Source organism: Alosa pseudoharengus, unplaced genomic scaffold (assembly GCF_046254945.1).
Source record: "Alosa pseudoharengus isolate Yale_2024_CS ecotype anadromous, Long Island Sound unplaced genomic scaffold, YU_APseudo_1.1 YU_APseudo_1.1_scf_18, whole genome shotgun sequence".
In the NCBI taxonomy this organism is placed as follows: domain Eukaryota; kingdom Metazoa; phylum Chordata; class Actinopteri; order Clupeiformes; family Clupeidae; genus Alosa; species Alosa pseudoharengus.
The window spans coordinates 27,663,652-27,682,406 of NW_027468650.1; the positions used below are offsets into that span (position 1 = coordinate 27,663,652).

General features: G+C 44.3%; 1 protein-coding gene across 2 annotated transcripts in view; it reads left to right on the forward strand.

Moving 5' to 3' along the window:
• Window positions 1-1,690: 1,690 nt before the first annotated feature.
• The window catches only part of col15a1a (collagen, type XV, alpha 1a), a 100,060-nt gene continuing 82,995 nt past the window's right edge, over window positions 1,691-18,755 (forward strand). For both annotated transcript variants that reach the window (XM_076290808.1, XM_076290809.1), the window contains exons 1-2: window positions 1,691-1,937; window positions 2,039-2,103. In XM_076290808.1, the coding sequence (XP_076146923.1) occupies window positions 1,927-1,937; window positions 2,039-2,103 (76 nt within the window). In that variant the 5' untranslated portion in view covers window positions 1,691-1,926. The remainder of the gene's footprint in view (window positions 1,938-2,038; window positions 2,104-18,755) is intronic.

Genomic DNA, 18,755 nt, shown 5'->3' on the forward strand with positions numbered 1-18,755 from the left:
CTAAACACCCTTTTAAAGACACATTTACAAAAGCACTGAAGCTTTTAAAGTGGGGCTGAAGTCTCTCTCTTCTCCTTAACTCACCACCTAGGAATTCAGTCTGTGGAAGACCTACCCCGTATGGGCTCCTCTAGATCTCAACATCTCGTTAAGGTTTAAAGCTTTAAAGGAAACATCGCAAGCCATAATCAGGACATTCAGATATTAACGTTTATTAATCATTCTTTAATGAACTTTATAAGGGAAATCATTAGCCTCTTGTTTCCTGCTTGTCTTACTTACACAGAGTATAACTGAGTATAACCGAGTATAACTCTTCATCCAATCCCCTAATGGGCCAAAGAAAGGAATATATATCACAATACATTCTATTTCATCATCTGTCTGAAGACATCTGGTAATGAAGGAGAGTTAAATTGTCTGCTTCTTTAGATTGTTGCATGCCGTTGTGACGATCACACTCATAGCCACACATGACTCCCTCTGAGTCTTCCTCATGACTCAGCTGGATATGTCTGGAGTCTTCTCCACTGGGCTACATGGGAATGATAAGGAGCTCAAGAGTTTTCCATTATTGGGTCACTATTTCCTGCACACGTAACTTCATGTCAGGACAATGTTCCATTTTTTTGTTCTTTCTTTCTTTCTTTCTTTCTTTCTTTCTTTCTTTCTTTCTTTCTTTCTTTCTTTGTCTTATTGAAGCAATCAGGCACAGCAGATGTATATCTCTAATGGCACCTCAGCAGCTGTCACGTACTTATATGCTGATAGAATTCAATTTCACTCAATTCATCTGATGAGATCAAATATGATTCAGATTATGTACTGTATACGGTCATCTCTGTTTCGTAGAAACACTGGCATGGAAAAACAAACAGAGGTCCCTGAATTATATCTGCACTCTGCATTGGCGAGAATGCCGTTGTCTTTGACATTGAGACAGAGCATCTATCAGTGTGGGGTTTGGGGGCTCCCTGGCGCTAGGCTGTCTGGCCTGGTTGATGAAACACCTGGAGGACCTGCCATGTCTTTGCTGAGGAGTGAATAATTCACCACAGTTTATCACCACCCTAACTCACCCCTCTATCTGTTCATGGAGACTATAGGCTGGTGTGATGGAGTCACTGTTTGAAGAAGGTTTAGCATTTACATCATTCCACTGGGCTGAGGCAACCACATATGGCATGACCACATTAATCTCTGTAGGAAATGGTTGCACATAAACAGCATTATCATCCAATGTACAACATTACTTACTCTAAATGCAGCTGGTCCCATATTTATAATTCCACCAAGATGTATCAAATGTGTTCATTATCAGTTCTATTCGGTTAATTTGTCTGTGTATCTTTCAAATAATGCTTCTGAATTTACCTGTCAGTTTAGGATTAATCTGTTGTTTAGTCCCTCTGTCGACTGTTTGACAAATATAACTGCAAATTCAGTTGAAGTCGACTTTATCTCTTTAAAAGTAGCTACTTTTCATGATGATACCTATCACAAATGTATTCCTCAACTTGACCATGAAATTGATCTATTTAACCCAAACCCATCTTAGTGGAGATGCACTGCCACCACAGGTCTGTGCATTTAACGCTAATCTTGGAGAAAGGAGGGAGGGGTGTGTATTTAAATTTGGGGTATAAACGTGTGGAGCTGTTTGCAGGATAAAGCGGTGGTCCAGCGACGGGCTGCGGGGAGTCAGGTTTCAGTGTTTGAGTCCCAACGAGGACTGAGGCTGTCTTTGTCTCATTTGGAACTGCAGGCAGTCGGGGGGAAATACGACCGAGCGAGCGAGTGAAGGGGGTGAGCGAGAGTCCGAAACGAGAAAGTGAGTGAGATAGCGCGGGGCCTCATCTCTCCTCACCGTTGACTTATGTCAATAAGAAGACACGCTTCCCTGAGGATTTAATCGTCATTTTGAGGATGATGTCCTGGTAAATAATATTTTTTATTTTAAAGTGTTTTCCTGCTGAAACGTTGTACGAAGTCTGAGCGTTCTTCTCATCCCGCATCTTTAACTTTCTCTCATCAATAGTGTCAGCTTGTGGTCCTTCGCTCTCGTCCTGTGGAATTGCCATTCAACGACTGCGTTCCTGGAAGGTACGCTACCACAATGTTAAAACTGTGTCTGTTTTTTTTTTTTTTTTTGCTGTGCCATGATTTGCTCAATGAGATTTTTCTTTTTAAAACTTGCGATGCCTGTGTGGCTACTTGATGGTGTAGGTGGACTGTTGCATGGATAAGTAGGTCTATTCACGTGCAATCGCTTTGGACCTCATCACAGGGCGTTCAGTTGTTATAACTAAAAGTTTGACCACCGAATCAACAATTCCTCGGATTTATTTTGATGCAATGAAGCATATTTTAGAAATATCTATAGCTTACGTTCTTATTCAGTGCGACGTCTTTCACATTGAAGACAATATTTACGCTTACTTGGTAATTTTAGCAGTGGTAGAAAAAGTGAGTTTTGACTGAACTGATGCATACTATTTAGCCTGAACCAGATAATACAAAAGTTAATAGTCGGCAGCCTCTGTCAGAGATGCTCAAAAACCATCCCCTGGGAACTGCTGCTCCAGTGTTTCCTCCTAAAAGATGGCTTAAAGATAAAATGCTAACGGGCCAGTGGTTAAGATAAACTCTTCTTTCTTTCTTTCTTTCTTTCTTTCTTTCTTTCTTTCTTTCTTTCTATGCCTTTCCACCTATTTCACTTAAGTGTTGTAACCTGAGGATTCTGTCTTCTCCTGGATTCACTTATGTCCTGTTCATCAGTTCAATAAATTAAGTTATGACCCATATCAGCCATGGCTATTATCATTGTTTAGACAAAGCCAGTTTCAATTCATTACTGGATATAGGAAACTCAGGGTCCGTGCTGGTCAAAGCTGTCTAGTAGGCTGAGTGCTGGCCAGAGGATGAGGCTGTCAGACAGGGTCAGTGCCTTGCATTGCGCTACAAAGTGGGCATCTTTTCAGTCCAGGCCAATTACTGCCGTAGTGACTGACAGGTTTCCTGGTGTTTATGGCCTATACCTTGGCTGAAATATCTGGAGAATTGCCTTCATAGGGAGCAGGCGCTGGATTGGGGACCACGCAGTCCTCCGCTGGAGATAGCATCATGACATGGCACACACAAAAGAAGCTTTGTTTTCCTCCCTGTAAAGTAATTGCTCTCTGCCAGCTCTTTCCACTAATTCCAGTGCTTGTTCTCCATATCGCAGGGCTGCCCTGTACAAGCTCAGCAGTGAACTTTAATATATTTTGGAGAGGTACTGAAGCAATCTGGCCTCCTGCCAGCTGTGTGTGAACCAAACATTGACGAATGACTACTGATTGTATAGGGCGTTTTGGAAAAAGGGGTCGAAAATGCAGTAACATTCCCAAATCTCTCATACTGTTTTTCCTGCCCAGGGTTTTCCCGGAGTAGAGTCAGTTTTTGTATCACTGCCATTTTCATGCAAACCACAGCAACAGCATGTACCATCTATGATTCAGTAAATATTATAAAGAAACAGATGATTGTCCTGCACTGCTCATACAGATAGACTGCTGAATGGAAAAGTCTCATGCTCAAGTGTCAAGGAAACATGAAAGCCATACAGTAGACCCATCACTACAGAAACTGCTCACCTTTGTGTTTGCTGACATTGTCAAAATTGAATGGTAGAATGTTGAATGGAACATGAAAATTGAATGGTATTGAATAGTTTCCTTTTTTCATACATGTCAGCAAGATATTAATGGAATTTTGTTGATATTATCAGGGTTGGGTTTGGCTGTGTTGTAGAAGGGCTTGGATTGATGTAATAGTTTCTCTTATCAGCTTAAACAAACACCTCTGTTTTGATCTCTCTCGCATGTTCAAGCATACCACCCACACACAGAACCTGAACTGTTTCAGGCCGATTGAAATACTGTGTGCTCGATGCTGATTGTCATATGGGAAGGGGATGTGGTGTTTCATAGCGTGTGCATCCAGTCAAACCACAGGATGTCTGGCATGCATTCCCATAATATCATGCAGCTGATTCACCGTCATAATGGCACTGGATGCATCGTGAAATCCCTCACATGCCTATTTAAGATTTTCTCTAAGCAATAAATGTATGTTGTAACATTGAATTGCTTAATTAGTCATAATGGCATGTTCATGTCCAGTGTTGACGCTGCTAAGTATGCCAATTTTGTCATAAAATGCGCTTACATGAGGTGTAATTTTGTGATAGTAAAGCAAGTTTTATAACCACCCACTTGGATGCTGCCAAAGAGTGCTATCTTTCCCTGGTTATGGTGTATTTATGAGAGGCAGAAACTGGCGGCCAGTTCAGCTCATGTAACATTATATAAGGGGTAGAGTATGAAATGATCTTCATCTTTGTTATTGATGCGGTGAATTCAGAACCAAGATCATTTGCAGCTGTTAAACTTTTGTATATGAGTCAGGATCGCTTCCAGTACCACAAGGTGTTTAACATACTGGATTTAATTTGGAGTCATGTATAAAGAATACTGTTGATCATACATCATAGCTGTCTATATGGGGGCTTCACAAAACAATAACATTAATGCCGTATGTATGTCCTCTGGCATTTCTGGATTTTCACAATGTCAGTTTCATCTTAGCTTTTCGGCTTAACCGATCCATGAGTTCGGAGATCAAGTGAGCTTGTCAGTCTTTGACATGAAGACAATCAGATTTTGGCTGGACACTGAAATATGGAATTGCTTAAGGTACGAATTTGTTATGATAAAATCAGCATCATCTAATGGCAATTGCAACGCATTTAGTCTCGCCCATTACTGCCACCCCCCGGGCCAGCTGACATCATGCAGAGGCCTGGAAAAGCAGTTTAGTCTAGTTTCGGCATTGAAGCCTTGCAGAAAACCCTCAGCATGATATTACCCCCACAGACTGTAATAACTGTGTGTCAGTTCCTTACCTTTGCTACAGATTGAGTGCAGCCATGAGTCTAGTAGAGAGACATTTTCTCTCTTCTAGAGACCATCTTGACCATCTGGATCCGTTAATCAGCTCAATGGAACCTTGTGCCCCCCCCCCCCTGGATCCATTCTGTAACTGTACCAGAACCTTACCAGAACTATTAAGCAGAATCAGCTGGCTCGTTGTAAAAACAGCAGTGTCTTCATTTGCTGAGGTTGAAGCAAAGCCCTGATGATTGTTTGTGTTTGTGGGCTGATTTGTTTGTGGAAGGATGGATGCGTACAAAGAGAATCCCCGTGCCAAATAGCAGCTGTTGGGATCTGTGCCCAATCAGAGTGGGCTCTGAGCCAGGTCCAGTCCAGTCACACTCTCAGGTGATTGGCCCACATCCTCTGGCCCTTGCAAGTCCCAGGTTAACCTGTGTTGGGAGAAGATTAGTCCCACACTGCACTCATACCTGTAGCCTCAGACACAGGAGGTGTGTGTACCTGCATGGAGGCTGAAACCCATGAGTGCTATTATGTGTCACATGCACACACAGACAAACAGACAGACAGACAGACAGGCAGGTAGGCAGACATCTATCCGTCCTTGTATACATGCATACTTAAATCATGCCAAGGATCGATTAATGATGTTTTAGCGCACTGGACACTGTAGGCCTAGAGTCTTTTTGGAGTCTGTTGTATCAGTTGTCCACTTTTAATACTGTACACCATTGTTAGGTCCAATTTTGTAGCTAGGAGATAAGAAGAGATTGGAAAGGGTAAAGGGTCTCTGTAAAAATGGGAGTCTGTTTTTCCTGCAACAAAATATTTGTGTCCAGTTCCTGGAAAATATTATACCGAGGACGCAGATCCATCAGAGGGAAGTGTTTCAATGTGTTCAAACAAGATCGGTAGAAACGAGGCATCATTTTCTCCAAACGCCCTGAGCTGGCTGGGTGTGTGGAAGAAATGGAGGTATTAGTTTATGGAAAGTAAAGTTCATTCCATTGTTCCAGGCCAGAATTTATTTTTAGATTTCAGATTTGTATACATATTGGTGACAGACATGTAAAGAGTTGTCATTAGAACATCCTCATTTGTCCTTAAAACTGATGACTATGCTGTATTGTCAAGTGACTTAACAGTAATGATGCAATACCAGTGGATATACAGTGCAATACCAGTGGATATGCAGTGCAATACCAGTGCAATACCAGTGGATATGCAGTGCAATACCAGTGCAATACCAGTGGATATGCAGTGCAATACCATTTCGTTGCCACAGTGAAAGGGAAAACGGTTTCCAGCAGGACATCTTGACGGCCTGTTGACCAGTAATCTTAGTCTGCTTTCCCCCTCTACTAGAGGGAGAGTGGTCATACTTGGCAGGAACTTGGGTGAGGTGAGCTTTTCAGAGCCTCTCAGACTCACAGATTACCGCTGGTGACAGGGCCTGAGAGAGAGAGAGGGAGAGAGCAAGAGACAGGGAGAGAGAGAGAGAGAGAGAGAGACTGGAAAGTGAACCCATTTGACCAGCTTGCGGTCTCTGTAAACAGTAATAGACAGATCCCATTAAGACACAGAGACATTGAAAAAGAGTGCTCAGAGATAAAGTCTACAGTAGTTACTCTCCAATCGTCCTCTCTGATTCACTTACAAAGACTTTTATTATTATGATCACCACCGCATCTGGTGTCCCAGATCCACCACCTCCACACTCATGATGGGTTCTCTACCAACAAATACCGACAAATTCTTTGGTCGTTCCTCCTCGTTGTTATGGCCGTTCATGATCTGATTAGCAATAATACACAAGCCCTTGATGCAGGCACCCACAAATACCAACACATTCTTTAGTCAGTCCTTTTCATTGCTGTGGCTGTTTATTATACGATTAACAACATAACCAAACAAAACACAAGCCCTTGATGTGGGCACCCACAAATACCAACAAGTATCAACAAAAAGTTTGCAAAAGTTACAAGAGTCTGTGAGAGTTGGCTGAAGACACCCAGTGCAGTGGAGAATTCAGGGTCATCTCCTCAGATGAGAAGTTTTGCAAGCATCATTTTAGTGCCAATGACTTCTTTTAGCCAGTCAGCAACACATGGCATGAAACATTTTTTTATAGAGTCCTCTTTTGTACATAATGGACCCCATATTTTGCTGAAATAGTTTGTTTCCTGTTCGGCAGAGGAACATCGTGTGTGTGTGTGTGTGTGTGTGTTCGTGTCTGTGCATCTCCAACGTGCTGCTTTAATTGGGTCATGTATTTAAAGCATTGCCCCAACCCAGGGACGGGGGATGTTTGGCTCGGAGAGCCTCCTGAGTCCTTATAAAGCAGTTGGACAGTAACACTGAGCATTTGTAGTCTACGCCTCCTCGACCCTCTCCTGTTGTGCTCTCGCAATAGGAATGTCCAAACATAAACGCCAGGACGAGCCCCTGAAGTGTGGTGTTTTTACAAGTGATGCAGAGGGGGGCTGCTGAGGTTAAAGGCTGCTATGGAATAATGATGATGATGATGATGATGGTGATGATAATGGGGGTGATTGTGATGACTGGAATAAAAACAGGAAGTGAGTTTTGGGAGACCCCCTGGCCTGGTGACACAACACAGCTGTTTGACCAGACGCCATGGCGCGACTGTGCTTATTTCTATCTTATGTTTTATTGTGATGGATCTCAGCTGTTCTCTGCAAATATGGAAATGTCTTTTTTTTTAAAAGCACTCAGAGTAATATGGTGCTACTTGATATATATTTTAATAGCTTTATTTGTAACAGTTGCTTTAGACAGATTTTAAAGAGCTCTGACTCATCAAGTTGAATGATGGATCTTGTTGTTGTGTAAGCATGGAGATGGTTGAGGTCAGTGCATTTACTGCTGAGAGTTCAGAATGTGTTATCAATCTGTTTGAATGAACTCAGACTTGATGTGTTGTCTTTAGGGGTGACTAAGACACCCATTTGTCCCTTCATATTGTGATAGTGATGCCAAAAAATGTAAAATTTTAGACTACTTCTCTTAAAGACCTTTTATTCATGCACCGAGCTAGGAGGCATGCCTTCGTTAGCCCTTGTACAGGATCGATCTTCAGCCAAGTTCCTGGAGACCTCTGAGGTATTTTTTTCACAAATGTCTGTCATCAAACCAAACGAGTTTGTAATGGAAAGCCTGGACCTTTCAAACTGGGTTACATTCAGGAATGACTTGGGCTTTTGCTATATTACCCTCATTTGTACAATATCAGTGTTTTGTAGCATGAAGTGCAAATCAAATCAAAGTGTATATTATTATAAAAGCATGCTGACTACAAATCACAGCTACAGGATCTGTCAGCACCTTAGTCATTTAGTGGAGACCATGTCCTGCCACTCTAACCATATCATGCCACATTGTATTTGTCATTGCAGCCATATTGTGTCAGATGATATATCATCTAACTGCTGGTAGAAAAACAGCATATGATTGGATTTCTCCATGATTGGCAGGTCTGAGGCAGTCACCAGCAGTATTGAGCTGGGTGAGAGGGTATCGGTTAGCATGGAGCTAGGCAGGAAATGGAACCGAGAGGCTTCCTGCTTGGACAGGCATGTGATTGAAGTTTAAGGAGAGAGCTGTGAGCAGCTGGATTTTCCCCTCTGTCAAGCTGAGATGAACCAGAGGGGCTCATCTCTCTATCTGCTCTGTAATGATAGAGAGAGCAGTCAGTGTTAAAGGATTGATTTCTCAGAGAAAGAGAGAGAGAGAGAGATTGTATGTGTGTGTGTGTGTGTGTGTGTGTGTGTGTGTGTGTGTGTGTGTGTGTGTGTGTGTGTGTGTGTGTGTGTGTGTGTGTGTGTGCGCGTGTGTGTTGATTCTATGATTTCACCACCTGGAAAAGCTGCAGTGTTCTCTGAACTTGCCCTCTCATTTAAACTGTAGTAAACAGGTTGTACAGTATCTTTGTGCTGAAGCATTTACTGCAGCACAGCACTTAGCTCTCCTTGCTAAACAGTCTACCTGCCCCCCTGCATCTCTAAGTCTCGATCGGTCATGCTTTTATTGGACAGCCCAATGTTGTCCAGTGTAGAGACCACGGCACATTTATGAAAACTTCTGTGTGCTCAGCTTCCCAGCTGGGAGTGAAGATGTGGATGGTGACGTCTGTGTTTCCAGTCTGCATTCTGTTAATGTGTGTATGTGTGTGTGTGTGTGTGTGTGTGTGTGTTTGTGTGTGTGTGTGTGTGTGTGTGTGTGTGTGTGTGTGTGTGTGTGTGTGTGTGTGTGTGTGCATATACATGTGTGTGTGCATGTGGGTGTGTGTGTTCGAGCATATTGGCACTGTATAGAAAAAGAGGAAGAAGAAGAAGAAGAAGAAGAAGAAGAAAGGACGTCTGTGTGCTGAGATACACTGATGTCCAGAGGCCAAGCCAAAAGCGCCTCTGCCCCGCCTGCCCTGTTTGGAAGATATGACTGTAGCAAACAGTGTGTTTACAGTGCTCCATTCAGCTGTGCTGTGCAACTCAAGTGTTTAACACTGAAGGTCACTGCAATCAGAAGATCTACCAGCATTGATCATGAGTTCTGTTTTCTTTCTGCGCAGATCTTGTGTTTATAGCCGCAAAGAAATTGATAATTACTGATAATAACAGTGTAAAAAAACACACAATGGATGATAACTGTAAAGGTTTATTATTTTCTCATGCAGATTGGTCTCTCTCTCCCCTCCCCTCTCTCAATCTCACTCTCTCTCTCTGTCTCTCTCTCTCTCTCTCTCAAAAACAGATTGTTTCAGCCGATAATCCTTGTTTCCCACTCCTCCTAATTAAGCTGTTAAAAGTTAATGGTAAAATCCACAGTTACTTCCTCTTGTTGGAGTTACAATTACAGTACCTGGCTGCTGGTTCTGCGGAGCCGCCTATTAACACGCATGTAGCTCACGAGGCTCGAGCTGGCGAATGCCCAGCCAGAAATGGCACCGCAACCACACTGATTAGCCTCTGGAGCAGAGCCAGGAACCCCCTCGGTAGCCACTAAGGCATTCAGGGCTATATCTCTCACTAAGGTAGTAAAGGCTGATTATCGCTCCTACTGCTTGAGCTAGAAATGATCCTCTGCCAACAACGCAAAGCACCATGCGTCTGGGACCTATTCCGGAGAGCCCATATCACCTCATGGGTTTATTACAAACAATGGCTCCGCTATGTGTGGGCAAATCACATCCACCGTGTGGGAGATGGTCCCAGTGCTTTACAGGACATTGACTCTACTGGAGTCGAGATGTTAGCTGTGGCCGGTGTTCAAGTGTACAAATAAAGTACGTTTTTTAAGGTTTCCTCCTCCAGGCAGAAGGATGATGCCGTATTTTTTAAAAATTCACCTCATGCCAAACTCAGTCAAACCCAGACCTCCTTTTCTCTCTTTCTCTCTTTCACTGTTGCTCTCTCCCTCTCTCCCTCTCTCTTCTTCTCGTCTGTCTTCGCTCAATAGCTTGGCACCTCACAGTCATAGATACGTTTTTGTCATCAAATGTTCATATATTTGTCAAGAAAAGCTTGTAATGGTTGAAGGGGCTGTAAATAGGAGGCCTAGTCAGCCAGCTCAGCCATTGTTCTTGAGGATGTTATGGCATTGCTAAATATTTAGATTTTTGTGTCGGGTTTTATTGTGTAGTTGAGTTTAGAGTAGACATGCTTTGGGATTCAAAAGATCTTTAAGCGCAATATAAATATAAAAGCACAAATTTGCGTGAACATAATGGCCGTAAAAATACACCGTTGAAAAGCTGATTACGATGCGGTATCTGCGGCCTTGGAAGCTCTTCAGAAGCGGTGAATCCCTATGGTTGGACTGGATGTAAAACATCTCTGCAAGCATGTGTATCTCAGTTCCTGTTGTCAAGGCCGCCGTGATGATTTAAGGGAGAGAGGATCTGTGCTTTGGATTGAGACCAAGCTGAAACTGCCCGTCTGTTGCCAAATTTAAAACACAACTTCAAGCCAGATTAAACTGTTTGTGTCTGATTTTTTTTATTCAAAGTAAACTGCACTTTGGTTCAGATGTACTGAATCTTCAAAAAGTAATATTTTGGTTGTGGTTATTGAATATTTTGTGTACAGGAAAATTGTAATTCTTCCAGCTCATGGATATAGGCTACTGTATTACTAATATTGCAGGATATATGCTGGATATCATGTGTCCAAAAATACTGATGGACACGGCAACTCATAGCACATACTTTCCACTGCAGCCTCCATTAGTGAGCCAATATCAAACCTGCCCATAAAAGTTTCCCTGGATAAACACTCCCCCTCTTACTTCTCTGACGGATAGATACTTAGCCCAGGTTTAAACCCCTTCTATCAACAATGCTTTCAACAGCCAGTCAGTGCACTGTAAACCACTCACCTCTATTGCCTTGGTGGCTGTATCTCCACAACCTCCCAGCCCCTGCACCAGACAAAATGGGAACAGACAGAGAGATACTGGCTCTGGAAATGTAGGGAGAAACAGCAGTAGCCAAACTGCCCCAGCAGGCCAAAACCACAGAGCTCAGCTCCAAGATACCACCCCCACTTTCCCCTACCCCAGGTTCAACCAGGCTGCTCAATCAACAGCAGAGCACTGCTGAGTCAGGCCTAGGGAAGCTGCTTAATCAACAGCAGATTGCTGATTCAGACCAGGGGAAGAAGGGCCTCCTGTCTCTGTTTGGCCTGGAGATCGCGGCATGGATGGAGCTGTGCCTGGCACGTGTTGTCACCGGGCTCACATCTTGGCAGGGGGCTCCGCCAGGAAGACTATCCAGAGCTCAGATTTCCTGCTGCTCCCCGCTGCGATCCCGTCGGCCGCATGGGCCTGCTGCGAAACCTTATCACTGAGTGTATTGAGCGTGAACTCCTGAAAAGTGCGTTCCTTATGGTAAATATTTTGAGCAGAGAACGCTTGTTGTGACAGGATGGGATGCTGGGGAATCGGCTGAAAAGAGGCATCTGTTTTGGCTTCCCCCTGTGTCTTTCAGAGCAGATTTTCAGCCCAGCTCTCTTAGGAACTGTGCTTGTAAATACTGATTGCCCCCAAAGAGCCATGTTGCCCTGCTGTCAGACTTGGCCTCTGAGGACCAGGAACAAGACATCAATTAAAGGCAGATGTAAGTGCTTAATGAAGCATGAATTACTTTAGTAGGACAGCTTGCCAGTAGGGAGGCCAAATTCAGTAGGGCTGTGTTTGTGCTAAAAATGTAAGGCTGTTATGTTTGTATATATCAACTGTGACACTCCAGTTGTCCATATGCTTTGGCAGTTTTATTGATGGAATGAATTTGGATTACTGTGTTTCCAGATCAAAAAACTCCATTGTTAGAGCTTCAGAAAGCCTTACACCCGAGATGAAGTAGTTTCACAAGTTACCCAGTGCTTTGTTATTTCAATCTCTCTCTCTCTCTCTCTCTCTCTCTCTCTGTCAGGGGTCTTGTTTTTGATGGCACTAGAGGAGCTCTGAACTTCTGTGAACTTTCTCCATAAGGCTGATTGTTTTCACTTGCACATAACAAAGCCTACAGAGCATATGGGTTGAATGTGTGGCATGTCCTTCGGATGATGTAATCAGCTCTGCTTTCCGGGTAATGGGAAGTGAAAGGAGCCGATGCAGAGGCACTGACACCATCACGACTGCTCCGGTGTCTTGTAGTAAAGGTCTGTGCTGGAACAGAAGAGAAATTTGGATGGTCCATTTCCTGAATGAGGGTCAAGTGTGTCCACTCATGGAAAGTGCTGGAAACAGGAGGCCACACTCATCTGCTGGTTGACCTCTGACCTCCACAGAGTAGTTATTGTTTACCTCCACTGGGTGCACCTCCAAAGCAAAGCCATGAGCGAGGTGTGAGAGGCAGGGGTGAGAGAGAGAGAGCAGAGATTGAGGGAGGGAGAGAGGGAGGGAGGAAGGGAAGAGAGAGACAGAAATAGGCCAGAGGGGTAGACAGGAGTGCAGGAAAACAGAACAGAGAGATAAATAAGAGGAAAGCTGAAGAATCTTCTGTGTGGATTGGTTTATATTAGGTCGATCACGTGTGTATGGCTTTGACTTATGGGCTCAGTCACAGCAAACCTTAAAGTGAGCTTGACCTTCATTTCAGCATGTAAAAAACATCAGGCTTTTGCAGAAGCACTGTAAAGAATGTGGAGCATGTTTATGTAACATAAGAAGGCTCTCTTCAGAAATGCTGTTTGTCAACCTGTATCATGCTACCCTTTTAACAGTCCATCTCACAGACCACAGTTGAGGTTAACCTGGCAATGTTCTCTCTGTTGTGCTATGTATACATCTAGAGCCCCTCTTCATAAAGCTGTCATTCCTCTCCTCAGGTAGACTATTTTAGGGCTGCCATTTTTGGGAGTGAACATTTTTTTCACCCAAACTGGAAGTTGCATGGAAGTCCAAAAAAACATGAAACACAAAGTTCAGGATCAAAGAGGCACAGGAGGTCGTCTCCTTCTAACATTTCTAGCGGCTAGCCACCACCTCCTGGGTTCCTCGGCCCTTCGCCGCCCTGTCTGGCGGGGAAATCAGAGATTCCAGACGCCTCATCTGCTGAGTTTCACAGTAGCTTGTGAGCCGAGCTGTAAGACTGTGGGTGTCAAAGGTCAAGATTATGTGTGGGTGGGCCGCTTACATCGCTGGTCAGCTGGTGTGCTTGTACGAGCTGCAGGGCTGCTGTTGTCACTGTGGTTTGAGAGCATGAGGTAAAGTGTGCCAGGCTTTCAGAGGCTATCTAATCTCTCTTTGATGTGAATGGCTGCCCTTGTTTTATAGCGGCAGGAGGAGGAGGAGGAGAACTGTGCCAGCTATCTAATCTCACTCTAATACAAACATCTCAACGTGTATTTTTAAGGAGATGCTGATAGGCCTCAGGAGGGCTTTCTGTAGATCACATCAGGACGGCTTACTGCAGTAACACCGTAGGGTCATAGGTTCAATTCCCATGAAGGGAATTGAATACTGATGTCATGTCTGACTTTGATATACTGTGGCGCTAGACTAAAGCAACTGCTGCAATCCCACTAAAAATGAGAAAGAATGGCTTTAAGAAGAAAAATGATATTAGATTATATTTTTGGACTGTGGACGCTGAAAGACTCTCTTAGTGAAACAAATGTGGAGATTTATTCTATGTTTACTATATTTTAGCTGATCAATCTATCTTCTCCCTCACTATTTTTTTATAGCAGGGATATGAGCGCATGCACAGTAGCTTGACAATAAATGAATAAATGGACCTGTAATGCTCTCTACAGTAGATACTTAAGAGACTCCCGTGTTGAGACTCCCATTAAGTGCTCCCATCAAGATACTCCCATACATTACTGTAAAACACACTAAGTAAGACCTCACACACCCTTATGTCAATGCCACTAATGTGTCGCACCCGCTTGATGCTGAAATGGCAGCCATTGTTTTCCGATAGTCATGAGCACACCCTCTGACTGCCTGGTGGGAAGGTGGCTCTACACCTGCATGTAAGATGTGCCTCTCTCACACCCCTGGGGCAGTAGTAACACCAGGCGGAAATGTAAGCAATGTCTGCCGTCTGCCCCGGTCGCCACAAACAAAAGGAGACTGGCCACACACTCTCATGAGAATGGAAAAGTGAACCTCATGGGTTGCCGTAAGACAGACAAGCAAGTGGCAGAGCCTCACAGATGGGAAACAGACTTCACAAGGACAGACTTCAAGGGCATCAAGCAACAAGGGTGACCTTCCTCATGTAGACACAGAAACTGTACCCTGCAGCCACTCTGCTATTAGAAGTACAGTAGAAGTCATCAGGGTGTTCACAAGAAAAGTGTAGATGTTGGAGTGTGTGATTATATGTGTCATAGAGCAACAGAGAGAGAGGGATATTGCACATCATCATCCCCCATATACACACATAGCATAAAGTGACAACAGATGTTTCGAATCTTGCAGTGGTTTAGATTTGAAACATACCTTGCTCGTTATTGGTAGATGATGTTGAACATATGAAAACATTCCTTTGTAGTCATACAATGGTATTAATGATTTATGATGTTATTTACAGCCTAATGAATAGACAGCTTAATTACGACCTCTGACAACTCTCAGTAAGCCTGAACAAACATTTGCATTGGCCATGTTGTTTGTTATTCGGCCTTAGTCCTAGATCTCCTGCGTGCACTCAATAAATCACAGTCTTTCCTTATGGAAAATTGGACGGCTTAAGATCTGAGCTAAGAGTCTACATACCTGGACTCCTCTGGCTAAGCAAGTGTCCATCATCAAAATATACCATATTACAGCACCCTAATTGGGTGTTCAATGCCAAGCCTATATGGGCGAGAGTATAGCTTGTCCACAGGTGTGCTCGATTTCATGGGATGCCTGCTGCATGCCTTGTCCTCTGGCAGTCCTGAACGGCAGTGTTTGCGTGGACACGTTCTTGCGCAAAGCTTAACCCCCGGCTCACAGCTCAGCGACAAGCATGCCAATGTAATTGACCCGTTGGCAGATGATTTGCAAGGCTTTCACCTTGTCTGAGTCTAAGCATTGTGCACCTGGAGAGAAAAATGAAATGAGAGAGAAAGAAAGAGTGAGTGGAAAAGAGAGAGAGCGAGAGGGGCAGAGTTGCAGGCCAATTTTCAGCATACTTTTCCTGGACTCGTTGAGGACATAGAGGAGCACAATACAGCACAGTCTAGCAATGAAAAAATATCTACTCATTGAGCTGACATTGAGATCATAATATGCCATTTATATAAATAAATACTGACAACACCGTAATGTAAAGGAAAACAGTAATGGCTCTGGATGTGGCCTTTTTTCAGAGGCCCGAAACAGGAGGCTTTTTGGAACACTCCAGAGCCTCAATTTAACATTTCATCGAACACTGAAAGCCCATGTCTGTGAGGGGAGTGTCTGGGAAGTGTGTGGGAGAGAGCAGGAGATCAAGCAACCTGCTTATTCCCTGAGAAGCCATGACCTTGTTGCATGCTTGTTGCTCCAGCAGTATCCTTTTTGCCCCAGCAGCAGCTATGCCGGGGTAAACCATTCGTAGGTATGGCATGAGAAAGGGGGGGGGGGGGGGTGGAGGAAGGAGGCTGTGTGCGAGTGTTTCCCCAAAACTCCGTAAACAGCAGACTGACTCGGAAAAGTCAGGACAGATGGTATCGCTCTGCGCTAAGGGACGCTGCATTACTCACGGACCCCCAGGAACAGTTTTCATTTCTGCAGTGGGATATCCGCTTTTATGAAGGAGGAGAGAGACAGAAAGAGAGAGAGAGAGAGAGAAAGAGAGAGAGAGAAATAAACCAAGCTCTGGAACTTGTAGTCCAGGAAACGTTCATGTGCCCCGATGAGAGAGGGAAGAAAAGCTGAAAATGTCTTTGAGAGAGATCATTTCCACCCAAGGGTGAGTTACTATTACTGTGGAGCTACTCTGCCAGTCTCTGAGGAACTTATTTGAATGAGTTACGGGGGCCCTGAAGGGACAAAATGTTGACCTCTTATGAGGGCAGCCAGTTCAGTCCTCCTCTCAATCTGTCTCTTTCTCTCCCTCCCTCGCCCCCTCCCTACTCTTTTTCCCCATCCGTCTATAACAGCCTCCTCTCCTATGGTATTTATATGGTCTAAATACTAACACGTCTATATCTACAGCAAGTGAAACTTATGCTGTCTATAGACAGTTTGTGTTTGCCATGTATCATAGCTATACCTACTGTATATCTGTCCCTATATCCAAATAGATCAAATGCAAATGTTGTATACATTTCTGACTTGTCAGTCCACACATGTGAGGTAATCTATGTACACACCCTTATAGGGCCTCACAATGAAGGCCATTTAGCTGCGGTTCAGTGGCTCCCACTATGGATCAGTTTGCTCCTTCAGGACGGGCTTCAAACATGGGGGGAAATAATCCTCATTTGCCTGTCACATCAGCACAGCAGCTCTCCCGCTTCAAACATCAAGGACCCTAAGCTGACGGCTACATTTTAAAGGCATGCTGCCAAGGCAGACGGGCGTATTTATCAAGGCTACTTTCCCCTGACACTTTGTTCTGACCATGAGTCCCTCCAGCTGGTCAAACACAGGTGGAGGCCCCAGAGACCGCCCACCTGCCGTCTCCCTCGAGACACACACACACACAAGCATACACACGCACCACGCACGTACAGTCATCATCCAAATGACGATACAAAACGCATCCAAAGCATAAGTCTTACACACACACACACACACACACACACACACACACACACACACACACACACACATACATACACACGCTTAATAACAGAGGATTCCCATTCTAATCAGCCTCCCTTTCAGCTTCAGACGTCGCTGAGACGGAGTGAAGACAAAGTGTTTGACAGATGTAGACGAGCTTCATTTTCCACTGTGCTGAATTTGAAATTCTTTTCATTTCACTTTCTTTCTCTCTCTCTCTCTCTCTCTCTCTCTCTCTTTCAAAGTCTCTCCATCCTTGTAAAGGCATGCTGCCTTCCAACATGGATGTATTGCCTATTTGAGGTTTCATAAAATAAGCAGAGTTTTGATTTCAACAAATACAAGTTTTTTGCTGATATGGTGTGGTGATTTGGCTCCCACTTGTATTCTCCGATCTCACAACCTCTTCACTTGGGTATGCCATGTATGGTGGCCTACAGCGGCCAAATTCCAAATATATTTAGTTTAGTAATACGTATGTGTATAAAAGACAAGTACTGCTGCACTGAGGGTATTTTGGGGGTACAATGTTCAAGCTGTTGCCCCCTGTTTTTTCTTACACCGGAGAAAGCGGGGCCGAGCTCCGTGGGGCCCCGTAAGTCAGGTGGAAAAAAAGCTCCTGAGCGAAAAAGGCAAAGCAAAAATAGTGGCTTTACTCGCCAAACAAAAGAGATACTGTTCTCCCCACCCCCCACCCCCATCTGTGGCGCAATGGTTGGCCCCTATATCCAGATCGTAGTTAGATCAAATGGCTTCGCGATGGATACTGAGGGAAACAGAGCAGGCCCCAGCCATGGAAGGCCAGTCATGAGTGACTGAGGTCCCCTTATCCCACAGCCCCAGGCCCTCTCTCCTCCTGTGTGTGTGTTTGTGTGTGTGTGTGTGTGTGTGTGTGTGTGTGTGTGTGTGTGTGTGTGTGTGTCTCCTCGGCTCTCCACTGGCTCACCTACATGTTTTTTGGCAAACATCTCGCAGGAAAGCTTAGAGCCTCTCACCTCAGCTGTCTCAGCTGCGCAGACCGTATCTGACGGTACCTGACCATTTAGGGTAAATATTCAAGCCCTGAATGGGCTCGATTGTTTGTTGTTGTTTTTTTAATTTTTTTAAACGTATCACACATACACACACACACTCACACACACACACACACACACACACACACACACACACACTCACACTCACACACAAATGTACAGTATGTCTTGTCTCACTTGATTGTCCTGGACTTGGACCTCAAGCACCTCATGTTCTCTAGGGGCGTTCAGTCATACTCACTTTGTCATATGAAGTAGCATATGGATTGTAAAATGCTCGGTTAGCCAAGGGCACCGTGGCTCTAGCCAATGAGCCATGTTTGTTCCCCTCCCAGTCGCACATGCCCCTGTGTTGTCATTCAGATGTCATAGAGGCTGTGCTGTGTGGTTCAGTGGTTGTGGAAGCATAAATCGTTTAACAGCCCGTCAGCTTCTGCCAATGCTGCAGAGCAGGTTAATGGGCCATGCCCATGTAATATGGAACTGCTCCATACATACTCTCCCTCTCCCAACACATCTAGTCCATACTCTCTCTGTCCAAATGCAGGATCTATGCCATACA